General features: G+C 42.6%; 2 protein-coding genes across 4 annotated transcripts in view; both read left to right on the top strand.

The window, feature by feature from the left end:
• The first annotated feature begins 481 nt into the window (after positions 1-481).
• On the top strand, positions 482-4441 carry LOC133554000 (uncharacterized). Its single transcript, XM_061902322.1, has 9 exons — positions 482-490; positions 2925-3077; positions 3167-3319; positions 3376-3462; positions 3563-3682; positions 3772-3885; positions 3942-4025; positions 4134-4217; positions 4274-4441. Exons 1-9 carry the CDS (start codon positions 482-484, stop codon positions 4439-4441), a joined length of 972 nt encoding a protein of 323 aa, XP_061758306.1.
• acss2 (acyl-CoA synthetase short chain family member 2) overlaps positions 1803-21652 on the top strand; it is a 61032-nt gene continuing 41182 nt past the window's right edge. For 2 of the 3 annotated variants that reach the window (XM_061902540.1, XM_061902539.1), the window contains exons 1-6: positions 1803-2206; positions 4987-5160; positions 10402-10597; positions 17592-17683; positions 17801-17904; positions 17964-18036. In XM_061902540.1, the coding sequence (XP_061758524.1) occupies positions 5034-5160; positions 10402-10597; positions 17592-17683; positions 17801-17904; positions 17964-18036 (592 nt within the window). In that variant the 5' untranslated portion in view covers positions 1803-2206; positions 4987-5033. Of the gene's footprint in view, positions 2207-4965; positions 5161-10401; positions 10598-17591; positions 17684-17800; positions 17905-17963; positions 18037-21652 lie in introns of those variants that run through there. The other variant, XM_061902541.1, reaches the window with a different exon arrangement.

Here is a 21652-nt window from a genome sequence, read left to right as displayed (position 1 = left end):
ACAAATTTGGAGGCGTTAAAATGGCCATGTCAAATCGCTAATGCTAATCAGTAGCATGTCAATAGCAAAGCCAATGTGTGTTAGCATCAAGCTAGCGCATTGTTGGGGAAAGGGAAGCCTACGTCGGGGCGTTTTTTTTTTTAGTCAATTTCCGTGTTTGTTTCGGCCCAGTTCTGCGCCGTAGGATATCTGTGTAGGTACTGTAGGCGTGGCCCTGGTTGGCAAATGTGGTGATGAGGTTAGGGGACGGTGAAAGAGTCCCATCCCGAGAGGAGAGCCGCGGGGATACCACCTTTTGAAATCTGCTACGAATTATTGCTTATATTATGGTGTGTTTCTCATCTTCTTTATCAAGTTGATGGCCCTGCAGCTTATTGTGAAGACATACGCTATATCGCTAAAAGTATTGGCCACCCGTCCAACTGATGAGAACCAGGTGTCCTAATCACTAGGCCCGTTGTATCAAATCCAGCACTTAGGCATGGAGACGGTTTCTACCAACATTAGTGAAAGAATGGGCCGCTCTCAGTGATTTCCAGCGTGCAACTGTCATCGGATGCCACCTGTGCAACAAATCCAGTCCTGAAATGTCCTCGCTCTTAAATCTTTCAAAGTCAACTTTATTATAAGAAAAGTGCAGCGTTTGGGAACAACAGCAACTCAGCCACCAAGTGGTAGGCTAGGTAAACTGACAGAGAGGTCGGCATAGTGCAAAGACTTTCTGCACAGTCACTTCCTACACAGCTCCAAACTTCATGTCACCTTCCAATTAGCCCACACACAGTACGCAGAGAGCTTCATGGAATGGCTTTCCATGGCCGAGCAGCTGAATCTAAGCCACACATCATGAAGTCCAATGCAAACTGTGGGATGCAGTGGTGTAAAGCACGTCGAGTTGGCCCCTTAGTTCCAGGGACGGCATAGCTCGGTTGGTAGAGTGGGTTGCAGGTTCGATTCCCGCTTCTGCCATCCTAGTCACTGCCGTTGTGTCCATGGGCAAGACACCTGCTCCCAATGCCACCCACACTGGTTTAAAATGTAACTTAGATATTGGGTTTCACTATGCAAAGCGCTTTGAGTCACTAGAGAAACGCGCTATATAAATGTAATTCACTTCACAGTGAAAGGAACTTTGAATGCTCCAGGATACCAAAACATTTTGGACAATTCCATGCTCCCAACCTGTTGGAGACAGTTTGGAGCGGGCCCCTTCCTCTTCCAACATGACTGTGCACCCATAAAAATGTAAATGACAGAGTCTGGTGTGGATGAACTTGACTGGCCTGCACAGAGTCCTGACCTGAACCCGATAGAACACCTTTAGTATGAATTAGAACGGAGACTGAGAGCCAGGCCCTCAGTGTGTGACCTCACCAATGCACTTTTGGAAGAATGGTGGCAAATTCCTATAAGCACACTCCGCAACCTTGTGGACGCAGGGTGGTAATAGTTCCCGTTTTTATAGTCTTTGGTATGACTCGGGCGGGGTTTGAACTCGCAACCTACCCATCTTAGGGCATATATATATATATATATATATATGTATATGTATATGTATACATACACACACACACCTGGAATTTAAATGTTACTAAGGGAACTCTCCTGAAGGAATCAATAAAGTACTATCTATCTATCTATATATGAATATATGAGGGAGAGGGATTTAAGTTTACGTGTGAAGAGTTTTAAAAAATCCGAGCTTTTACCAGCGTCATTGAATAAACCGTGGAGAGAATGTTGAAAGTTTACGTGTGAAGGGTTTTTAAAAAATCCGAGCATTTACCAGCGTCATTGAACGCACCGTCGCCGTGATTGGCTGCTGCCGAGGCCAAGGCGAGTTCACTGGCTCACATTATTGTGACTTCTGCGTGCCAAAACGGGGACAAAAGTAGACTTTGTCACCGCCACGACTCTCCCGGAGCACTCCGCCAACACCTCTCCACTCGGCACCTGCACCCAGGGATGAGCTAGTCATCCGAAAGTGTGTTTTTGCACCCGTAGTGTCTGAATGACGGGACCTCGTATCGGCGCGTGAATGCATCTTGTTGTAGTTAGCTTAGCTTAGTTTAGCTTGGTTGTCCTCCACAAAGCGACATTCTTCTTCACCTTGGCCGCCCCGGAGCTCCACGACCCGGAGGCATTCGGACAGGAGGCACGGCTCGCCGAATCAGCCCAGAAAAAGTCAACAAGTCACCAAAGGAAGGTGGTGTAAGCGCGCCAAGCTAGCGCCCACTTGCCGTGATTGCAAGCGGCTCCAAGCCTGCTCCTCTCGTCCTCCTCTGGTCCTCTTCTGGTCCTCCTCTAGTCCTCCTTTGGTCCTCCTATAGTCCTCCTCTGGTCCTCCTATAGTCCTCCTCTGGTCCTCCTATAGTCCTCCTTTGGTCCTCCTATAGTCCTCCTCTGGTCCTCCTATAGTCCTCCTATAGTCCTCCTCTGGTCCTCCTATAGTCCTCCTCTGGTCCTCCTATAGTCCTCCTCTGGTCCTCCTATAGTCCTCCTTTGGTCCTCCTATAGTCCTCCTCTGGTCCTCCTATAGTCCTCCTATAGTCCTCCTTTGGTCCTCCTCTGGTCCTCCTATAGTCCTCCTCTGGTCCTCCTATAGTCCTCCTCTGGTCCTCCTATAGTCCTCCTTTGGTCCTCCTATAGTCCTCCTCTGGTCCTCCTATAGTCCTCCTATAGTCCTCCTTTGGTCCTCCTATAGTCCTCCTCTGGTCCTCCTATAGTCCTCCTCTGGTCCTCCTATAGTCCTCCTTTGGTCCTCCTATAGTCCTCCTCTGGTCCTCCTATAGTCCTCCTCTGGTCCTCCTATAGTCCTCCTCTGGTCCTCCTATAGTCCTCCTCTGGTCCTCCTATAGTCCTCCTCTGGTCCTCCTATAGTCCTCCTCTGGTCCTCCTATAGTCCTCCTTTGGTCCTCCTATAGTCCTCCTCTGGTCCTCCTATAGTCCTCCTTTGGTCCTCCTATAGTCCTCCTCTGGTCCTCCTATTGTCCTCCTATAGTCCTCCTCTGGTCCTCCTATTGTCCTCCTCTGGTCCTCCTATAGTCATCCTTTGGTCCTCCTATAGTCCTCCTCTGGTCCTCCTATAGTCCTCCTATAGTCCTCCTCTGGTCCTCCTATTGTCCTCCTCTGGTCCTCCTATAGTCCTCCTTTGGTCCTCCTATAGTCCTCCTCTGGTCCTCCTATAGTCCTCCTTTGGTCCTCCTATAGTCCTCCTCTGGTCCTCCTATTGTCCTCCTATAGTCCTCCTCTGGTCCTCCTATTGTCCTCCTCTGGTCCTCCTATTGTCCTCCTCTGGTCCTCCTATAGTCCTCCTTTGGTCCTCCTATAGTCCTCCTTTGGTCCTCCTATAGTCCTCCTCTGGTCCTCCTATAGTCCTCCTTTGGTCCTCCTATAGTCCTCCTCTGGTCCTCCTATAGTCCTCCTATAGTCCTCCTCTGGTCCTCCTATTGTCCTCCTCTGGTCCTCCTATAGTCCTCCTCTGGTCCTCCTATAGTCATCCTTTGGTCCTCCTATAGTCCTCCTCTGGTCCTCCTATAGTCCTCCTCTGGTCCTCCTATAGTCATCCTTTGGTCCTCCTATAGTCCTCCTCTGGTCCTCCTATAGTCCTCCTCTGGTCCTCCTATTGTCCTCCTCTGGTCCTCCTATAGTCCTCCTCTGGTCCTCCTATAGTCATCCTTTGGTCCTCCTATAGTCCTCCTCTGGTCCTCCTATAGTCCTCCTATAGTCCTCCTCTGGTCCTCCTATTGTCCTCCTCTGGTCCTCCTATAGTCCTCCTCTGGTCCTCCTATAGTCCTCCTCTCGTCCTCCTCTCGTCCTCCTCTTGTCCTCTCGTCCTCCTCTGGTCCTCCTATAGTCCTCTTCTGGTCCTCCTATAGTCCTCTGGTCCTCCTCTTGTCCTCCTCTGGTCCTCCTATAGTCCTCCTCTGGTCCTCCTATAGTCCTCCTCTCGTCCTCCTATAGTCCTCTTCTGGTCCTCCTATAGTCCTCTGGTCCTCCTCTTGTCCTCCTTTGGTCCTCCTCTGGTCCTCCTATAGTCCTCCTCTGGTCCTCCTATAGTCCTCTGGTCCTCCTATAGTCCTCCTCTGGTCCTCCTATAGTCCTCCTATAGTCCTCCCCTGGTCCTCCTATAGTCCTCCTTTGGTCCTCCTCTGGTCCTCTTCTGGTCCTCCTACAGTCCTCCACTGGTCCTCTGGTCCTCCTATAGTCCTCCTCTGGTCCTCCTATAGTCCTCTTCTGGTCCTCCTATAGTCCTCCTCTGGTCCTCCCATAGTCCTCCTCTGGTCCTCCTATAGTCCTCTTCTGGTCCTCCTATAGTCCTCCTCTAGTCCTCTGGTCCTCCTCTAGTTCTCCTCTGGTCCTCTTTTGGTCCTACTCTAATCCTGCTCTAGTCCTCTGGTCCTCCTTTGGTCCTCCAGGCCCTCCTCTAATCCTGCTCTAGTCCTCTAGTCCTCCTCTGGTCCTCCTCGTCATCCTCTAGTCCTCCTCTGGTCCTCCTGGTCCTCCTCTAATCCTGCTATAGTCCTCCTCTGGTCCTCCTCTAGTCCTCCTCTAATCCTGCTCTCGTCCTCCTGGTCCTCCTTAGGTCCTCCAGGTCCTCCTCTAATCCTGCTATAGTCCTCCTCTGGTCCTCCTGGTCCACCTCTGGTCCTCCTCGTCCTCCTGTGGTCTTCCTCGTCCTCCTCTGGTCCTCCTCTGGTCTTCCTCGTCCTCAGCTCGTCTTCCTCGTCCTCCTCTGGTCCTCCTCTGGTCTTCCTCGTCCTCAGCTCGTCTTCCTCGTCCTCTTCTGGTCCTCCTCGTCCTCCTCTGGTCTTCCTCGTCCTCAGCTCGTCTTCCTCGTCCTCTTCTGGTCCTCCTCGTCCTCCTCTGGTCTTCCTCGTCCTCAGCTCGTCTTCCTCGTCCTCCTCTGGTCTTCCTCGTCCTCAGCTCGTCTTCCTCGTCCTCCTCTGGTCCTCCTCATCCTCCTCTGGTCTTCCTCGTCCTCAGCTCGTCTTCCTCGTCCTCCTCTGGTCCTCCTCGTCCTCCCTCCCGACATGATTCCCGACAAGGTGCCCAAGGACGATGTCTTTTACGGGGCGGCGGAGCTGCAGAAGGGTGCCCACGTCCCCACCTTCGAGAAGTACAAGGACATGTACATGCAGTCCATCCAGGACCCGGACAGTAAGTTCATTTCTACCTTCTTTTGTCTTCAAATCCTGCTTGGGATCACATTAGTTTGCACTATTAGTACTACCCTGTTTCCTTTGAAGAAAAAGTCGGAAGGTTTTATAGTATTATTATGTAGGAATAGTACACTAATTAAGTTCAAGTCCCATGAAAATAATGTATGTATTAGAGATAGAAATAAAGATGTGTTCAGCAGGGGTGGGATCAGGCCCACGAGCAGGTTTTACCCGGCGTGCGTTTGCCAAGTTTGAAAATTAATCTGAAATATTTGAATAAAAAAAAGCGTCTGTTTTAAATGTGTTCACTAGATCAGTGTTTTTCAACCACTGTGCCGTGGGAGATTATCTCATTCATCATCCATCCATCTTCTTCCGCTTATACGAGGTGTGGTCGTGGGGGCAGCAGCCTAAGCAGGGAAGCCCAGACTTCCCTCTCCCCAGCCACTTGGTCCAGCTCCTCCCGGGGGATCCAGAGGCGCTCCCAGGACAGCCGGGAGACATAGTCTTCCCAACGTGTCCTGGGTCTTCCCCGTGGCCTCCTACCGATCAGACCTGCCCTAGACACCTCCCTAGGGAGGCGTTCTGGTGGCAACCTGAGCAGATGCCCGAACCACCTCATCTGGCTCCTCTCCATTTGGAGGAGTGCCGGCTTTACTTTGAGCTTATCACCCGATCTCTAAGGGAGATAATAATTTAATCATAATAATAATTTCACCTATTTGGGTTAAAAATATTTTTTGCAAACCAGTAATAATGTCTGCAAATGTTTTGTTGAATGTCGGTGCTGTCTAGAGCTCGGCAGAGTAATCATGTAATACTCTTCCACATCTGTAGGTGGCAGCAGGTATGTAATTGCTTTGTAGATGTCGGGAACAGCGGAAGGCAGGGTGCAGGTAAAAAGGTGTGCAATGCTTAAAACAAAAAAAAAATAAACATAAGGTGAGTGCCGTTAAGAAAAGGCATTGAAGCTTAGGGAAGGTTATGCAGAACCAAACTAAAACTGAACTGGCTACAAAGGAAACAAAGACAGAATGCCGGACCACAGCAAAGACTTACCGCGTGTGAAGCAGACAGCGTCCACAAAGTACATCCGAACACGACATGACAATCAACAATGTGCCCACAAAGAAGGATAAAAACAACTGAAATATTCTTGATTTTTTTTTTCAACGCAAAAAAGGTTGAAAAACCCTGCACTAGATGTCGCAATAGCCATACTTGTCAACCTTGAGACCTCCGATTTCAAGGGGTGGGGGGCGTGGTCAGGGGTGGGGCGGAGGCGTGGTTAAGAGGGGAGGAGTATAATTTACCAACTCCATCCCATCCATCCATTTCCTACCGCTTATTCCCTTTCGGGGTGGCGGGGGGCGCTGGCGCCTATCTCAGCTACAATCGGGCGGAAGGCGGGGTACACCCTGGACAAGTCGCCATCTCATCGCAGGGCCAACACAGATAGACAGACAACATTCACACTCACATTCACACTCACACTAGGGCCAATTTAGTGTTGCCAATCAACCTATCCCCAGGTGCATGTCTTTGGAGGTGGGAGGAAGCCGGAGTACCCGGAGGGAACCCACGCATTCACGGGGAGAACATGCCAACTCCACACAGAAAGATCCCGAGCCTGGATTTGAACCCAGGACTGCAGGACCTTCGTATTGTGAGGCAGACGCACTAACCCCTCTGCTACCGTGAAGCAATTTACCAACTCGAGTATTTCATATATATATATGTGTATATATATATATATATATATATATATATATGTATATATATATATATATATGAAATACTTTCAGTGAATTCTAGCTATATATATTTATTTTATTATATATATAAATAAAATAATAGTTGAATTTCAGACGGCATCTACCAAATACACGGTAATAAAGACACAGTTGTTCTACTAACTGTACTGTGCTTGCTGGTTACTAAAAAAAAACAACAACACTTACCTTTCACTATTCAAGTAACCTTTGTTCTGCCATTTGCGTACTGGCGAGAGTCACTTGCCAACAGGTGCGCAACACCACGTAAATCATTGGCCAATCATAAAAGCAACCCCATAACGCTATAGCCAACCTTCACCAGGAGATGGCACCAGACAACATAGATCACTCTGTAACTTCCTCGTTCTTCTGCTTCGTCTCCTTGTGTGTGCAGTTTTTTGATTCAAATCCGTAGATGTTGTAACGTGATTGGGCAGGCAAGCTGTTTATAAGACAGGAAAGCGGACGTGAAAACAGGCTGTCCTCACTCAGGTCCGCATGGAGCTGGAGGGGGCGTGGCCTCCAGCTCCGGCTGAATTTTGGGAGATTTTCGGGAGAAAATTTCTTCCGGGAGAGGCGCTGAATTTCTGGAGTCTCCCGGAAAATCCGGGAGGGTTGACAAGTATGGCAATAGCACTTATTTTGTGTCTTTGTAGATCCGTGATGTCAAAGTCAAAGAATGAATGATCTAGGGCGGTGGTTCTCAAATGGGGGTACTTGAAGGTATGCCAAGGGGTACTAAATAGAAACAATTCAAAAATCCTATTATAAATATATTTATTGAATAATACTTCAACAAAATATGAATGTAAGTTCATAAAGTGTGAAAAGAAATACAACAATGCAATATTTCAGTGTTGACAGCTAGATTTTTTTGTGGACATGTTCCATAAATATTGATGTTAAAGATGTAGTTTTTTGTGAAGAAATCCGCCCGATTGTAGCTGAGATAGGCGCCAGCGCCCCCCCCCCCGCGCGACCCCGAAAAGGAATAAGCGGTAGAAAATGGATGGATGTTTAGAATGAAGTTGATGAATCCAGATGGATCTCTATTACAATCCCCAAAGAGGGCAACTTTAAGTTGATGATTACTTCTATGTGGAGAAATCTGCATTTACAATTGAATCACTTGTTTATTTTTCAACAAGTTTTTTTTATATCTTTATTTCCAAATAGTTCTAGAAGGACCACTACAAATGAGCAATATTTTGCACTGTTATACAATTTAATAGATCGGAAACTGATGACATAGTGCTGTATTTTACTTTTATTATCTTTTTTTTCCAACCAAAAATGCTTTGGGGGTACTTGAATTAAAAACATGTTCACATCAGTGAAAAAAGCTTGAGAACCACTGTCCGAGGGTCCTCGGCAACTCCAGCAGTGTTGGTGCTAGGAATTTTCAAAACGGGGTCCCGGGGGCCCCAGCAAGTCATAAAACTGGGGTAAGCGTTTTCGAAACAAATGATAATTGTATCCTGTTTTATCTCATTTTCTATATTGTGTTTAAGAAAAAGGTTGTCATAAACTTTAATTCATTCATTTAAAAAAAATAATACAAAAGAAAACAAGTGTGTATTTGTACAGTGTATTATATTTATATAGCGCTTTTCTCTAGTGACTCAAAGCGCTTTTACGTAGTGAAACCCAATATCTAATTTTTACAATTTAAAGCAGTGTGGGTGGCACTGGGAGCAGGTGGGTAAAGTGTCTTGCCCAAGGACACAACGGCAGTGACTAGGATGGCAGAAGCGGGAATCGAACCTGCAACCCACTCTACCAACCGAGCTATGGCGTCCCCGGAACTAAGGGGCCAACTCGACGTGCTTTACACCACTGCATCCCACAGTTTGGATTGGACTTGGCGATGTGTGGCTTAGATTCAGCTGCTCGGCCATGAAAACCCATTCCATGAAGCTCTCTGCGTACTGTGTGTGGGCTAATTGGAAGGTGACATGAAGTTTGGAGCTGTGTAGGAAGTGACTGTGCAGAAAGTCTTTGCACTATGCCGACCTCTCTGTCAGTTTACCTAGCCTACCACTTGGTGGCTGAGTTGCTGTTGTTCCCAAACGCTTCACTTTTCTTATAATACGGCAGTGACTAGGATGGCGGAAGCGGGGATCGAACCTGCAACCCTCAAGTTACTGGGACGGCCGCTCTACCAACCGAGCTATACCGTATATGTAAATGTATTAAGTTATAAACATTTATTCACTTCTTTCCTTCATGAATCTAAACGTTACTGCTGACGCTAGTTTTTAATTGTTCTACATTTTTATTGTAATATTTTCAGAATGTGTTTGTTCTATTTTTGGCCAAAGTAAGACAAAGAAAACAATCTGAAGTCGTCTTTATTTTTGAGGTTTAATGCCAGTGCCCGTGCACACTTTTTTTTTCTTCCTCATTAGCCAACATGACTTTGACACCCCTGCTGTGATGTCAATGAGAATGTGCTATCTAATTAATTAACGCTAATTCATGTGCTGATATTGGATATCATCTGGGGAGAAAGTTGTTAAAAGTCGAGAGAGAACAATGCTATTATTGGAACAAGGCGACATTTTCCAAGAAAAACGTGTAACAATTAGGTAATTAAATTATAATTGTGTGTAAAGAAACAAGTTATAATCACTGGTAAAAATAGGAGAGTAAAGCTTTTCTCCTTAAACATGTAAAAATATGTTTTAAGTGATTATGTATTATTATTATCATGAGTTCAAATATAATATTCATAACTGCCAAAATACATCATGTATTATGGACCAAGTGGCTGGGGAGAGGGAAGTCTGGGCTTCCCTGCTTAGGCTGCTGCCCCCGTGACCTGACCTCGGATAAGCGGAAGAAGATGGATTATGAGTTCAAATATGATAATATTCCATCCATTTTCTACCGCTTATTCCCTTTTGGGGTGGCGGGGGGCGCTGGCGCCTATCTCAGCTACAATCGGGCGGAAGGCGGGGTACACCCTGGACAAGTCGCCACCTCATCGCAGGGCCAATAATAATATTAGTAATAATAATAATAAAAAATGTATTAGTAAAATCACTTTTAAATTGAACAAACAACCTCAAAGTGCTACAGTGCCTTTAAAACAACAACAACAACGCTAAAACCACAAATAGCTGCCCCCAACAAGTAAAATAAATAACAAAAAAAAATATTTAGCTAGAAGTAGCACACATATATCTAAAATAATATTCATAACTGCCAGAATAAATAATTGTCAAGTTGGTAAATAAAGATGAGAATGCGTGGTAACTTTGAGCATTATTTCATGTTCAACAAGTTGTTGAAAGTCTTTTTTTTTTTTAGTTCTCATTTGCTTGGAAATGTCTTATTGTTGAAGACAGCACTTACAAGAGTCAACAAACAAATGAATTGTATTTCTGGAGCGTGGAAATCAATTAAGGAATGTTGGAAAAAGAAGCCCGAGGGCGCCTGAAGGTCCCGTTTTCCGCCCGCAGAGTTCTGGGGCGACATGGCCAAGGACTTCTTCTGGAAGAGCCAACACACGGGCCGCTTCCTGGACTACAACTTTGACGTGACCAAAGGGGAGATCTTCACCAAGTGCATGGCGGGCGCCTCCACCAACATCTGCTACAACGTCCTGGACCGCAACGTCCACGACAGGAAGCTGGGGGACAAAGTGGCCTTCCACTGGTCAGTACACCTACTGCCCACTAGGGGTCAAGCAAGGCTGCAGCCATCCACTAATCCAGCCGCTCATTGTTTGAAGAATGCAGTCATCAAGGTGTGTTTCAGGGAAAAGATCAGGTATTTTCTTTTCTACCAAGTATCATCACATGATGTACTTTTCTACCAAGTATCATCACATGATGTACTTTTCTACCAAGTATCATCACATGATGTGCTTTTCTACCAAGTATCATCACATGATGTACTTTTCTACCAAGTATCATCACATGATGTGCTTTTCTACCAAGTATCATCACATGATGTACTTTTCTACCAAGTATCATCACATGATGTGCTTTTCTACCAAGTATCATCACATGATGTAGTTTTGTATCATCATATGATGTCGTTTTGTATCAAATATCAGAGGATGTAGTTTTGTATCAAGTATCATCGGATGATGTAGTTTTGTACCAAGTATCATCACATGATGTAGTTCTGTATCATCATACGATGTAGTTTTGTATAAATTATCATCAGATGATGTAGTTTTGTATCAATTATCATCAGATGATGTAGTTTTGTACCTCATATGATGTAGTTTTGCATCAAATATTATCAGATGATGTAGTTTTCTACCAAGTATTATCACATGATGTAGTTTTCTACCAAGTATCATCACATGATGTAGTTTTGTATCATCATATGATGTCGTTTTGTATCAAATATCATCAGAGGATGTAGTTTTGTATCAAGTATCATCAGATGATGTAGTTTTGTTCCAGGTATCATCACATGATGTAGTTTTGTATCGTCATATGATGTAGTTTTGTATCGAGTATCATCAGGTGATGTAGTTTCGCATCAAATATCATCAGATAATGTAGTTTTGTACCTCATATGATGTAGTTTTGCATCAAGTATCATCACATGATGTAGTTTTGTGCCAAGTATCATCACATGATTTAGTTTTGTACCAAGTATCATCACATGATGTAGTTTTGTATCAAATATCATCAGAGGATGTAGTCTTGTATCAAGTATCATCAGATGATGTAGTTTTGTACCAAGTATCATCACATGATGTAGTTTTGTATCAAATATCATCAGATGATGTAGTCCTGTACCAAGTATCATCAGATGATGTAGTTTTGCACCAGGTGTCATCGCGTGATATAGTTTTGTACCAAGTATCATCACATGATGTAGTTTTGTATCATCATATGATGTAGTTTTGTATCAAGTATCATCATATGATGTAGTTTTGTATCAAGTATCATCAGATGATGTAGTTTTGCACCAAGTATCATCACATGATGTAGTTTTGTATCAAGTATCTTCACGTGATGTACTTTTCTACCAAGTATCATCACATGATGTACTTTTGTATCATCATATGATGTCGCTTTGTATCAAATATCATCAGAGGATGTAGTTTTGTATCAAATATCATCAGATGATGTAGTTTTGTACCAAGTATCATCAGATGATGTAGTTTTGCACCAAGTATCATCACGTGATGTAGTTTTATACCAAGCATCATCACACGATGTAGTTTTGTATCATCATATGATGTAGTTTTGTATAAATTATCATCAGATGTAGTTTTGTATCAAGTATCATCGGATGATGTAGTTCTGTACCTCATATGATGTAGTTTTGCATCAAATATCATCAGATGATGTAATTTTGTACCAAGTATCATCACATGATGTAGTTTTGTACCAAGTATCATCACATGATGTACTTTTGTACCAAGTATCATCACATGATGTAGTTTTGTATCAAATGTCATCAGAGGATGTAGTTTTGTATCAAGTATCATCAGATGATGTGGTTTTCTACCAAGTATCATCACGTGATGTATTTTTGTACCAAGTAACATCAAATGATGTAGTTTTGTATCATATGATGTAGTTTTGTATAAAGTATCATCAGATGATGTAGTTTAGTATCAAGTATCATCAGCTGATGTAGTTTTGCGCCAAGTGTCATCGCATGATGTAGTTTTGTATCAGGTATCATCACATGGTGTAGTTTTGTACCAAGTATCATCACATGATGTAGTTTTGTACCAAGTATCATCACATGATGTAGTTTTGTACCAAGTGTAATCACATGATGTAGTTTTGTATCAAATATCATCAGGTCATGTAGTTTTGTACCAAGTATCATCAGATGATGTAGTTTTGTACCAAGTATCATCACATGATGTACTTTTGTATCATCATATGATGTCGTTTTGTATCAAATATCATCAGAGGATGTAGTTTTGTACCAAGTATCATCACGTGATGTAGTTTTGTACCAAGTATCATCACATGATGTAGTTTTGTATCATCATATTATGTAGTTTTGTATAAAGTATCGGATGATGTAGTTTTGTATCAAGTATCGTCAGATGATGTGGTTTTGTATCAAGTATCATCAGATGATGTAGTTTTGTACCTCATATGATGTAGTTGTGCAGCAAATATCATCAGATGATGTAGTTTTGTACCAAGTATCATCACATGATGTAGTTTTGTATCAAGTATCATCACATGGTGTAGTTTTGTACCAAGTATCATCAGATGATGTAGTTTTGTACCAAGTATCATCACATGATGTAGTTTTGTACCAAGTATAATCACATGATGTAGTTTTGTATCAAATATCAACAGATGATGTAGTTTTGTATCAAGTATCATCAGATGATGTAGTTTTGTACCAAGTATAATCACATCATGTAGTTCTGTATCATCATATGATGCAGCTTTGTATAAAGTATCATCAGATGATGTAGTTTTGTATCAAGAATCATCACATGATGTAGTTTTGTACCTCATATGATGTAGTTTTGCATCAAATATCATCTGATGATGTAGTTTTGTATCAAGTATCATCACATGATGTAGTTTTGTACCAAGTATCATCACATGATGTAGTTTTGTACCAAGTATCATCACATGATGTAGTTTTGTATCAAATATCATCAGAGGATGTAGTTTTGTATCAAGTATCATCATATGTAGTTTTGTATCAAGTATCATCAGATGTAGTTTTGTACAAAGTATCATCACATGATGTAGTTTTGTATCGTCATATGATGTAGTTTTGTATCAAGTATCGTCATATGATGTAGTTTTGTACCAAGTATCATCACATGATGTAGTTTTGTACCAAGTATCATCACATGATGTAGTTTTGTACCAAGCATTGTATGTTGATTTAGTTTTGTATCAAGTATCGTCAGATGATGTAGTTCTGTACCAAATACCTACAGATGTTGTAGTTCTGTACCAAGTATTGTCAGATGATGTAGTTCTGCATTAAGTATTGTCAGATGATGTATTTTTGTATCGTCAGATGATGTAGTTTTGTATCAAGTATCATCAGATGATCTAGTTTTATACCAATTATGATGATGTAGTGTTGTGCCAAGTATCATCTGATGATGTAGTTTTGTGTCAAGTATCATCAGATGATGTAGTTTTGTGTCAAGTATCATCAGATGATGTAGTTTTGTGTCAAGTATCATCAGATGTAGTTTTGTGTCAAATATTGTCAGATGATGTGGTTTTGTACCAAGAATCATCAAATGGAGTTCTGCACCAAGTATAGTCAGACATAGATTTGTTTCAAGTATTGTCAGATGCTGTAGTTTTGTACCAAGTATCATCAGATGTAGTTTTGTTTCAAGTATTGTCAGATGATTTAGTTTTGTATCATGTATTGTCAGATGTAGTTCTGTACCAAGTATTTTAAGACGTAGTTTTGTGTCAAGTATTGTCAAATGTAGTTCTGTACCAAGTATTGTAAGACGTAGTTTTGTGTCAAGTATTGTCAGATGTAGTTTTGTTTCAAGTATTGTCAGATGATTTAGTTTTGTATCATGTATTGTCAGATGTAGTTCTGTACCAAGTATTTTAAGACGTAGATTTGTGTCAAGTATTGTCAGATGTAGTTCTGTATCAAGTATCGTAAGACGTAGTTTTGTGTCAAGTATTGTCAGATGTAGTTCTGTACCAAGTATTGTAAGACGTAGTTTTGTGTCAAGTATTGTCAGATGTAGTTCTGTACCAAGGATTGTAAGAAGTAGTTTTGTGTCAAGTATTGTCAGATGTAGTTCTGCATCAAGTATCGTAAGACGTAGTTTTGTGTCAAGTATTGTCAGATGTAGTTCTGTACCAAGGATTGTAAGACGTAGTTTTGTGTCAAGTATTGTCAGATGTAATTTTGTTCCAAGTATTGTCAGATGCTGTAGTTTTGTACCAAGTATCATCAGATGTAGTTTTGTTCCAAATATAGTCAGATGATTTAGTTTTGTGTCAAGTATTGTCGGATGTAGTTCTGTACCAAGTATTTTAAGACGTAGTTTTGTGTCAAGTATTGTCAGTTGTAGTTCTGTACCAAGTATTTTAAGACATAGTTTTGTGTCAAGTATTGTCAGATGTAGTTTTGTATGAAGTATTTTCAGATGATGTAGTTTTGTGTCAAGTATTGTCGGATGTAGTTCTGTACCAAGTATTGTAAAACGTAGTTTTGTGTCAAGTATTGTCGGATGTAGTTCTGTACCAAGTATTGTAAGACGTAGTTTTGTGTCAAGTATTGTCAGATGTAGTTCTGTACCAAGTATTGTAAAACGTAGTTTTGTGTCAAGTATTGTCAGATGTAGTTCTGTACCAAGTATTGTAAGACATAGTTTTGTGTCAAGTATTGTCAGATGTAGTTCTGTATCAAGGATTGTAAAACGTAGTTTTGTGTCAAGTATTGTCGGATGTAGTTTTGTATGAAGTATTTTCAGATGATGTAGTTTTGTGTCAAGTATTGTCAGATGATGTAGTTTTGTAGCAGGTATGGAGAAAAGTAGTCGTGTGTGCCGTCCAGTAGGAGGACTGAGTCTTCCAAGGTTGGAATAGTGAGTCATCTTCAGAGATGATAACAAAGTAGGTCAGCGTGTAAACCTCCTTTATAAAATGTTCTTCCTGAAATAATCATTAAGCTTGTTCTATGTCTTGGCACAGCGCTCACATTTATCCGCAGCATTTGCCGCGACCGCCCTCGTCATTTGCAGCAAGAACATGGCGTGACCGCCGTTGACTTGGTACTCGTTAATGGACGAGGGATGTAGCAGTAAACCGTAAAATTATCAATTGCGATAGTTAGTAATACCGTTACATTTTTTTATTAGCGAAAAACCGTCATTTATTAATGCTGTTTGGGCCACAGGAAGTCAGGCACGTGCGCACTAGCGGTGTTTGGCTTGATAATAATGGCGGACTAACTACACAGACTTTGCTGTGTTTAGATGGAGACCACTGGGGACACGACACCACTGATACTTTGCTTACTGCAGAACCTTTGTGATGACAAGCAAACAAACTAGATAATAGCACGCAAACAGTGAGCATGCTAGAATGATAGGGCCAACATTTAGCTTAAATAGATAGCATGATAACTTTAGCATGACTTGAAAGATAGGGTCAAATAACAAAATATATAACTCTTGGGTGTATACTGGCACTTAAACAAATAGTTTAAATAGTTAGCGTGATAATGTTAGCATGCTAGCATGCCCCCTCGATCCCGGGAGGGACAAGCGGTAGAAAATAGACTGCTGGATTAGTATGACAAAAGTTAGCATGTTAGCAAAGTAGCATCATGTTACAAAATTTGACTCTCGGTTGTATACTTGCAAAATCAGTGAAATCATTTAGTATGCTAATATTAGCATGCTGACATGGAAACAGTTGGCATCAGAATCAGAAATACTTTAATAATCCCTGAGGAGAAGTGAACACTTTCAGCACTATCACGTTCAAGAGCAGACAAACATTACAGGGAGACAGAACAGGATCAAACATTACAGGGAGACAGAACAGGATCAAACCTTACAGGGAGACAGATCAGGATCAAACATTACAGGGAGATGGAACAGGATCAAACATTACAGGAAGACAGAACAGGATCAAAAATTACAGGGAGACAGAACAGGATCAAACATTACAGGGAGACAGAACAGCAAAAAACATTGCAGGGAGACAGAACAGGATCAAACATTACAGGGAGACAGAACAGGATCAAACATTACAGGGAGACAGAACAGGATCAAACATTACAGGGAGACAGAACAGGAACAAACATTACAGGGAGACAGAACAGGATCAAACATTACAGGGAGACAGAACAGGACCAATATTACAGGGAAACAGAACAGGATCAAACATTAGAGGGAGACAGAACGGGATCAAACATTACAGGGAGACAGAACAGGAACAAACATTACAGGGATACAGAACGGGATCAAACATTACAGGGAGACAGAACGGGATCAAACATTACAGGGAGACAGAATAGGATCAAATATTACAGGGAGACAGAACAGGATCAAACATTACAGGGAGACAGAACAGGATCAAACATTACAGGGAGACAGAACAGGATCAAACATTACAGGAGACAGATCAGGATCAAACATTACAGCGAGACAGATCAGGATCAAACATTACAGGGAGACAGAACAGGATCAAACATTACAGGGAGACAGAACAGGATCAAACATTACAGCGAGACAGATCAGGATCAAACATTACAGCGAGACAGATCAGGATCAAACATTACAGGGAGACAGAACAGGATCAAACATTACAGGAGACAGATCAGGATTGGGCCCCTGAAGAGGAGGTCCAGACTGAGGCCAAGGGGGAAAAACAACTCATAGCCATAGCACACATAAGCATGTGTGTAAGGTTCAAGCATCAAACATTAAAAGAGCATACTTCCAAGATGGCGCCAAGTAAGAGAATCCCTGACTTTTAGGTCGAAAAGTAGAAAATGAGCCGAGCTCACTTGCAAACACAACTCCACTTTGTCCCAGTGAGAAGAAGAACTTTTCTCAACTTTGCCCCCTTTTTTCACAACGGCGTGAAGAAAAGTGCCTTCTTGCATCACCAAATGTAGACTGAACTTTGTGCTTCCTTGTTGCTTCATGAGGAAATGTCAACCAAATGTTTTCAACTGGACATGTTTCCCCCAGGGAGGGCAACGAGCCGGGCGATGAGTCGATGGTGACGTACAGAGAGCTGCTGCACGCCGTCTGCCGCTTTGCCAACGTGCTCAAGTCCCAGGGTAACTTTGACTTGGCACACTGTGATGACCAGCTGCTGGTGAACGTGTGTGTGTGTGTGTGTGTGTGTGTGTGTGTGTGTGTGTGTGTGTGTGTGTGTGTGTGTGTGTGTGCCGCAGGCGTGAGGAAAGGCGACCGTGTGGCCATCTACCTGCCCATGGTGGTGGAGCTGGTGGTGGCCATGCTGGCCTGCGCTCGCCTGGGAGCCGTCCACTCCATCGTGGTAAGTTTGGCAGGCAGCCGCCGGCTGGAGGAAGTCCAAGATGAAGACCTGTGTCACAGTTTGCAGGCTTCTCTGCCGAGTCGCTGAGTGACAGGATCATGGACTCTGGCTGCTCCCTGCTGGTCACCGCAGGTGAGATCTCATCATGATGATTGTTTCACACATGACTGCCTGGGAACATAGCTATGAAGCAAAGATCCTCTTTAAGAAGACACTCCTGACCAAAAATACACTTACTTATAATTAGGTTTTGTTCAAATATGCAAGATTATCCACTATGGTGTCCCCACAGACTACTAATTGCCAATTTTCAGGACTTATGCAGATCCCAAATACACATCAGCATAATATTGCAAAACAAAACAGCAGATAATGTCTTACCTTCTACACAGAGCATAATGAAGCACAGCGGTGTGGCTTCATGGCTTACCCAAGTCCTACTAAAACATTTCATAGATTTTTGAGCGCCGTTTATAATGTTCTATATTTTCAATGGAACATATAGAATGTTGGTGTTTACAAGAGTCATATTTCAGTCTACACATATATCTTATGTGTGACTGCCATCATATTTGCAGTCTACACGTATCTCTTATGTGTGACTACCATCATATTTGCAGTCGACACGTATCTCTTATGTGTGACTGCCATCATATTTGCAGTCGACACGTATCTCTTATGTGTGACTGCCATCATATTTGCAGTCGACACGTATCTCTTATGTGTGACTGCCATCATATTTGCAGTCGACACGTATCTCTTATGTGTGACTGCCATCATATTGCAGTCTACACGTATCTCTTACGTTTGACTACCATCATATTGCAGTCTACACGTATCTCTTATGTGTGACTGCCATCATATTGCAGTCTACACGTATCTCTTATGTGTGACTGCCATCATATTGCAGTCTACACGTATCTCTCATGTGTGACTGCCATCATATTTGCAGTCTACACATATCTCTTATGTGTGACTGCCATCATATTGCAGTCTACACGTATCTCTTATGTGTGACTGCCATCATATTGCAGTCTAAACGTGTCTCTTATGTGTGACTGCCATCCTATTGCAGTCTACACGTATCTGTTATGTGTGACTGCCATCTTATTGCAGTCTACACATATCTCTTAGGTGTGACTGCCATCACATTACAGTCTACACGTATCTCTTATGTGTGACTGCCATCATAGTGCAGTCTACACGTATCTCTTATGTGTGACTGCCATCATATTGCAGTCTACACGTATCTCTTATGTGTGACTGCCATCATATTTGCAGTCTACACGTATCTCTTATGTGTGACTGCCATCTACTGGTCACACTTATCATTTCACCACCATGTACCAAATAAAATAGCTTCAAAGTCTGTTAAAAACAAAAAAAACATAATTATTCCATACATTAGGCGCACTGTCGAGTTTTAAGAAAACTAAAAGGATTTTAAAAGGCATGGAGTATAAAGAAGTATGTTTTCAAAGGCATGGAGTAAAAATGTGTTTTAAAAGACATGGAGTAAAAGATGTTTAAAGAAAGAGATGTCCATTTGGCCACAGGGATGTTGTTCTAAAGTTTTAGATTAAGGACAAGTTGATCAGCTGACCTCAGGGACCATTTTTAAAAGGTCTGACATACACTATATTGCCAAAAGTATTTGGCCACCCGTCCAACTGATGAGAACCAGGTGTCCTAATCACTAGGCCCGGTGTATCAAATCCAGCACTTAGGCATGGAGACAGTTTCTACAAACATTAGTGAAGGAATGGGCCGCTCTCAGTGATTTCCAGCGTGCAACTGTCACAGGATGCCACCTGTGCAACAAATCCAGTTGTGAAATTTCCTCGCTCCTAAATCTTGTGGGTTTGGAGGTTGCCAGGAGAACGCTACATTTCAGACTGCATTGTGTCGAATGTGAAATTTGGTGGAGGAGGAATTTTGGCGTGGAGTTGGGCTTAGTGAAAGGAACTTTGAATGCTCCAGGATAGCAAAACATTGTGGACAATTCCATGCTCCCAACCTTGTGGGAACAGTTTGGAGCGGGCCCCTTCCTTTTCCATACAGACATGGATGACAGAGTTTGGTGTGGATGAACTTGACTGGCCTGCACAGAGTCCTGACCTGAACCCCATAGAACACCTTTGGGAGGAATTAGAACGGAGACTGAGAGCCAGGCCTTCTCCACCAACATCAGTGTGTGACCTCACCAATGTGCTTTTGGAAGAATGCTGGGAAATTCCTATAAACACACTCCGCGACCTTGTGGACAGCCTTCCCAGAAGACTTGAAGCTGTAATAGCTGCAGAAGGTCCCATTGAAGCCTATGGGTTAGGAATGGGATGACACTTCCACTTCATACTTTTGGCAATATAGTGTGTGTATGTGTTGCTAATCCGTTAAGGGAATTACAAGGAAACAACACCATGGCACTGAGAGGCAGTGAAGGGAGGCTAAAATGAAGAGTAATGTGCTGATGTTTTTTAGTGCAGGTTATAAGGCGAGCAGCAGCATTTTGGATGAACTGCAATGGAGAGAGTTTGTTCCAACTTAGTGTTGCAGTGGTCAGCATGTCATGAAAGGAAAGCATCGATTATTTATCTTTAGGGATTGGACTTTCACAGTATCATGTTAGACCCGCTCGACATCCATTGCTTTCCTCCTCTCCAAGGTTCTCATAGTCATCATTGTCACCGACGTTGATTGATTGATTGATTGATACTTTTATTAGTAGATTGCACAGTTCAGTACATATTCCGTACAATTGACCACTAAATGGTAACACCCCAATAAGTTTTTCAACTTGTTTAAGTCGGGGTCCACGTTAATCAATTCATGGTACAAATATATACTATCAACATAATACAGTCATCACACAAGTTAATCATCATAGTATGTACATTGAATTATTTACATTATTTACAATCCGGGGGGTGGGATGAGGAGCTTTGGTTGATATCAGAACTTCAGTCATCAACAATTGCATCAACAGAGAAATGTGGACATTGAAACAGTGTCGGTCTTATTTAGTAGGATATGTACAGCCAGCAGAGAACATAGTGAGTTCACATAGCATAAGAACAAGTATATACATTAGAAGTACATTTGAGTTGTTTATAATCCGGGGAGATGGGATGTGAATGGAGGAGGGTGTTAGTAAAGTGTTGAAGTTGCCTGGAGGTGTTGTTTTAGAGCGCTTTTGAAGGAGGATAGAGATGCACTTACTTTTATACCTGTTGGGAGTGCATTCCACATTGATGTGGCATAGAAAGAGAATGAGTTAAGACCTTTGTTAGATCGAAATCTGGGTTTAACGTGGTTTGTGGAGCTCCCCCCGGTGTTGTGGTTATGGCGGTCATTTACGTTAAGGAAGTAGTTTGACATGTACTTCGGTATCAAGGAGGTGTAGCGGATTTTATAGACTAGGCTCAGTGCAAGTTGTTTTACTCTGTCCTCCACCCTGAGCCAGCCCACTTTGGAGAAGTGGGTTGGATTGAGGTGTGATCTGGGGTGGAGGTCTAAAAGTAACCGGATTAGCTTATACTGGGATGTTTGGAGTCTAGATTTGAGGGTTTTGGAGGTGCTGGGGTACCAGGAGGTGCAAGCGTAATCGAAGAAGGGTTGAATGAGAGTTCCCGCTAGAATCCTCAAGACGTCCCACTGGGTGTGAGTTTTCCTTGCCCTTATGTGGGCCTACCGAGGATGTCGTGGTGGTTTGTGCAGCCCTTTGAGACACTAGTGATTTAGGGCTATA

Source organism: Nerophis ophidion, linkage group LG06, assembly GCF_033978795.1.
Source record: "Nerophis ophidion isolate RoL-2023_Sa linkage group LG06, RoL_Noph_v1.0, whole genome shotgun sequence".
Lineage (NCBI taxonomy): Eukaryota > Metazoa > Chordata > Actinopteri > Syngnathiformes > Syngnathidae > Nerophis > Nerophis ophidion.
Note: the sequence above shows the minus strand (reverse complement) of the source record. Positions and strands in the feature narration are given on the sequence as shown.

What these genes read in the sequence shown, in the direction of transcription:
- LOC133554000 (XM_061902322.1), top strand. An exon ending in CCTCCTATAGTCCTCCTTTG is followed by an intron (nt 3,320 to 3,375) that starts GTCCTCCTATAG and finishes GTCCTCCTATAG; the next exon opens with TCCTCCTTTGGTCCTCCTAT. An exon ending in CCTCCTATTGTCCTCCTCTG is followed by an intron (nt 3,463 to 3,562) that starts GTCCTCCTATAG and finishes GTCCTCCTATAG; the next exon opens with TCATCCTTTGGTCCTCCTAT.